The sequence below is a fragment of the Cibotium barometz genome, chromosome 20 (genome assembly GCF_041138505.1).
Source record: "Cibotium barometz isolate CiBa-2024 chromosome 20, ASM4113850v1, whole genome shotgun sequence".
Lineage (NCBI taxonomy): Eukaryota > Viridiplantae > Streptophyta > Polypodiopsida > Cyatheales > Cibotiaceae > Cibotium > Cibotium barometz.
In genome coordinates, this window is record NC_141065.1 from 28650094 (window position 1) to 28654457 (window position 4364).

General features: G+C 40.8%; 1 protein-coding gene across 2 annotated transcripts; it reads right to left on the reverse strand.

The window, feature by feature from the left end:
* Positions 1–329: 329 nt before the first annotated feature.
* LOC147627752 (uncharacterized) lies at positions 330–2234 on the reverse strand. 2 transcript variants are annotated; one of them, XM_086814702.1, is made up of 3 exons: positions 2058–2234; positions 747–903; positions 330–652 (listed from the first exon to the last, which is right to left on the reverse strand). In XM_086814702.1, the coding sequence occupies exons 1-3, from the start codon at positions 2058–2060 to the stop codon at positions 606–608; spliced, it is 207 nt and encodes a 68-aa protein (XP_086670828.1). In that variant the 5' UTR covers positions 2061–2234; the 3' UTR covers positions 330–605. The 2 variants fall into 2 exon arrangements, with proteins under 2 accessions (XP_086670828.1, XP_086670827.1); XM_086814701.1 differs by lacking the exon at positions 2058–2234 and adding an exon at positions 1606–2033.
* Positions 2235–4364: the final 2130 nt, after the last annotated feature.

Genomic DNA, 4364 nt, shown 5'->3' on the forward strand with positions numbered 1-4364 from the left:
GGAAGAAACCTGTAACTGGATTACCGCACACTGCTGACATGTCCGCTGCACTCAGAACCTTCATACATAAAAGACTGCCCACATCATTCACCCTTCTCCGTCCCTGCGAATATCACAGCTGGAAAGCCATTTTCCAGTTGGGGATTTCCTCCCAAGATTCCCTATTGCTAATCACCCAACTGAATGCAAAACAGATGCATAAGAACACATGACACAAAACACATATAAAGCAGACAAATACCGGATTTAAGCTTGCACAACAAACCATGACTCTGCTACACAACAAACTACAGAGAACAATCAATAAAGAAATGCAAAAAAGACAATCATTTCAATAAATAAGAACACAGTGTAATTAATAGGAGATGTTCCCATACCATTAAACAGTTAGCTACAATCTACAGTAGGATAAGGTACAGAAATCCATTATTCCTATCAAAGTCAGTTAACCCTTATTGATGGGCTGACCAAAACTATCCTTTTCCACATGTGAACTCCTCTACAACTACTATCATGGTAGACATTTACTGGTCTCTCCCACGTTTTAAAAAAAATCATTTCTCCGCAAGGGAGGAATCTTAGTACACATCAAGGCAAGCTGCAGCTTATGCCATCCCACCACTAGAAGCAGTCCGTACTATCTGCAGTAAAGCTGCAGCATAAAAAATCAAAGACATCAGTCCTGATCCTTAACCTTCCAAAGTGTGATGAAAGAGGTGGCTGTGAAAATTTGTGCAAGTTTTTACCTGAACCAATGACCACAAAAATAAAGAAGCCCAGAACAATTGGCCCCACAGGATAACTGCTGCTTTTCTTGATGCTCGTCTCTGGAACAGCCCCTCTCTTGTGAATATTCTTTTGGAACTTTGCACTTTTGCGATCAGCAAGGCGCTTGGAGGTAGTCTGTGCACACAAGAATGTGAAAACCAATGCTGGTAAACCAACCTAAATTATATATATATACATAATATCAGGATCAGCATTGATGTGTACATCCAATGTACAAGACCCAAGCAGAACATGGAGGAAGCCCACCAGACCCTCACCCACACAGGACAGAACAATGATGCCCATGCACATACCGCAAGATGCAAAGGCAGCCACCTTTGACACACATGCAGGGAAAAAAGACAATCTAAACTGCAGATCCATGATCATCCAAAGCAAGCCTAAATTACCCATACACAGACAGCAAAGAGAAATGCCAAAGAACAAGGATATCCACAAGAATCCACAATGCACAAACCTAATATAAAAGAGCAGACCCAATCATGTGCACACAGGATACACATGACGAGATGCCCCACCTGCATCAAGGACCGAACCATGCACACGCAGGAGACAAGTGACAGGCTGCCTCACCTGCAAGGATCCATGTGCACAAGCATGCAACAAGAAGCTCCATGTGCATTAAGGATGCATAGTGGCAACCCATGCCAAAACAATGATGACTAGATCCATGCAGAATATGCATGATTTTCTAATCCACGAGGTGTACAAACTCCACAAGAACCCATGATGGGTAACCTCAACGGAGAGACAATTGCATAGCTAAGGACAGTCAAACAATCCAACATGGGAAATCGAAGGAGAAGGGAGATTCACCCTTCCGTCCAATGAAATGGTGAGCCCTGATGGGGGCATTGTACATCTGAAGCCATTCTCAAGATGGGTTTCATTGATCTTTATCGTTCGCACAGGACCTGCTATGAACGCAGTTCCCGTCATCATGGATCTGGTTTGGCACCCATGAACATCACGACACATCATGGGACACAGCTCATGCCCAAGAGATCTACCATTGGGGTTATTCATCAGAAGAGACCAATCTGAAACAGAGGGATCTACGGCAGCAGACCCAAGATAACTGGATCTGCGTAACAGATTTCACAGTAGAAACCCTTGAAAAGATCCATAGAATAGCAAAATCATGCATGAGCCAATGTCGACAAGCCAGACCTCTTTCCATCGATAAAAAGTGTAGATCCAGACTATAGACAGAAAACAAACACAGAAAGCTATGTAGAGATGACGACCTCACAGAGGAGAGCGCATACCATGGTAGACGACCGTCGACTTTTATGACCCAGACTTCAAAACGAAGTGCTCCTCTTTATATACTGTTTGTGGTGTGCAGGTCGAAAACGCGTTTCGCCGACCGACATGCCATGGAGTTCACATGTAAGGACCGTTCATCTGCCGTCCGGCGCCCACGGTAGTTGGGTAGTCCAGCTTGTCGTGCCTTAATATTATCGAGCTCATTGAATCAGAGCTCCTTTTTAGAAGAGGCTTTTGTGGCATATTTAAGGAGAGGATCAGAGACTCAATCCAAGAAGAAGTCTGAATTGATCGATACATCTTAAAGCCACTAACCATCACCAAGCACATGGATAAATACATTGGCCAGGTGACACTTGAGTACTTGCAGCATTTTGAGACCACACGCACACAACAATCGTGCATGGGTTTCACACTACCCTCATTGAAGTAAAAATAAGAAAAATCATGCAACATGCACAGCTTTCCCTATGTGTTTAAGCGGGCTGGCTCATGATTGGTACAAGGATTTCCCATGGAATAATCTACAACATGCCTTTGTTCTTACCCACATGGTTTTGGAACAGGCAATTCTCCACTTAAGAAAACTAGAAGAAAGGAAGGATAAGGTGATAAATTAAGATATAAATATCCTCATACTTATTTTCCTGGAGGATGAAAGGACAAGGGATCACGTTTTAAAGAAATATTTCATCACCAATCTCGACTCATGGATCTGTTAAGAAGTACACGTGATGCGAGATGTGGAAGTCTTTGAAACATTACAAGCAAGTTCAATGGAAGGAGACTTAGCCCCAAGATGCAATGGAAGGAGACTAAGCCCTAAGATGCAATGGCTAAGGCATGTAAAGATATAGTGATAATAATATAAGAATAGCACATAAAATGTAGTGCCAACCCTCCCAAGTTACATCTATAACATGATATTGTCTGGAGTTCCATTTATAGTAGAAACTCTACGACGGATAAATTTCCCTCCCTGCTCAAGCACCTTGAGGTACAGTTGAAGGTATTCTTGTAAAATGCAATTATGGGAAACCATGACACTCAAAATTGAGCAAGGCAGTAGCCCAATACTAAGGGCCATAATGTCCCCAAGTTCAATTTCAAGAGCTCTTACCAACGGCCTATGGAGTTTATCCAAGGGGTAGCAAACCCCAATGGGCACCAATTCCAATACCAATTTTTTCTCATCAACACAACACAACACAACATGGTGGTAGTATCTGTGTGGATTAAGGGAAAGATACAAATGTTTATACTACATGGAAGATAAAAGAGCCACCTGCATCTCAATGTATGCAACAACTCAATATGAGCCAAGAAACCAATGGAATGCTTTTGCAAGAGAGAAGCTACTCATGGCATGGAGTAGACACGTGTAAGTCACCATCCTAAAGAGAAGAGAGGCCATGAAAGCTTGTAAATTTGATTAGTACTCATTAATTGTCACTAAGAGAATTACAAATGTCCTATATACCAAGTCCTATGTTCACATTCATTTAAGCCCTTTGGCCTTGGCCCATACCAATATTCATGGCCCTTTTCACATTATTTGGCCCATAGTCCATGGCCCATTATTTATCCTTCATATGTACATAATATATATGCCCAGGCTTCCCATATCATTTTACAAACCATCCCCACCCAAGTATGTATTGTCCTCAAAACATGCATCATGTCAAAGACCAATGTATGAGCAAGGTATGAGTGAGGCAGCAAGGAAAGCCACCGACACTAATCCAAGGTATAAGTGAGGCATCAAGGAAAGCCATCAACACTAATCCATGTACAAAACTATCCAAGAGAGCATGATTGAGCTTAATGGCTTAAAATCTTCATGTAATGCTCCCCCACAGTACTTGATAGTACATAAGTTTTGTGAAGTGAACTCACCATTTGCATCCATTTTGGGCCTCATAACATGAATTTCATGAAATTCACAATTATCCACCATAACATTGAATTTCAGGAAATTCACAGTTATCCACCATAACAATGAGTTTCGAAAAATTTTGAGCTTCATTTAGGCCTCATAAAACGAATTTCAAGAAATTCATTTAGGCCTCATAATAATGAATTTCAAGAAATTAGAGCACAAACTGATTCCCACGCATGTGACTGGTAAGTTACACATGTGGCTAGCAAGTTATCACCAACATAGTAAAATTTATTAAGTATTATTTTTCAATGAAACAAATGATTTTAAGGTAATGGTTTTATATTTCTTATTTGTATTCTATTTATATAATAATGTCTTTAATATTATTTATTTTTAAAAATTTTAGTTTTCTCTTGAACTTTAG

What these genes read in the sequence shown, in the direction of transcription:
- LOC147627752 (XM_086814701.1), bottom strand. Translation starts at nt 1,815, where the DNA reads ATGAATAACCCCAATGGTAGATCTCTTGGGCATGAGCTGTGTCCCATG. An exon ending in CCATTTCATTGGACGGAAGG is followed by an intron (nt 904 to 1,605) that starts GTGAATCTCCCT and finishes TTGTGTGCACAG; the next exon opens with ACTACCTCCAAGCGCCTTGC. An exon ending in TTTTGTGGTCATTGGTTCAG is followed by an intron (nt 653 to 746) that starts GTAAAAACTTGC and finishes TTTATGCTGCAG; the next exon opens with CTTTACTGCAGATAGTACGG.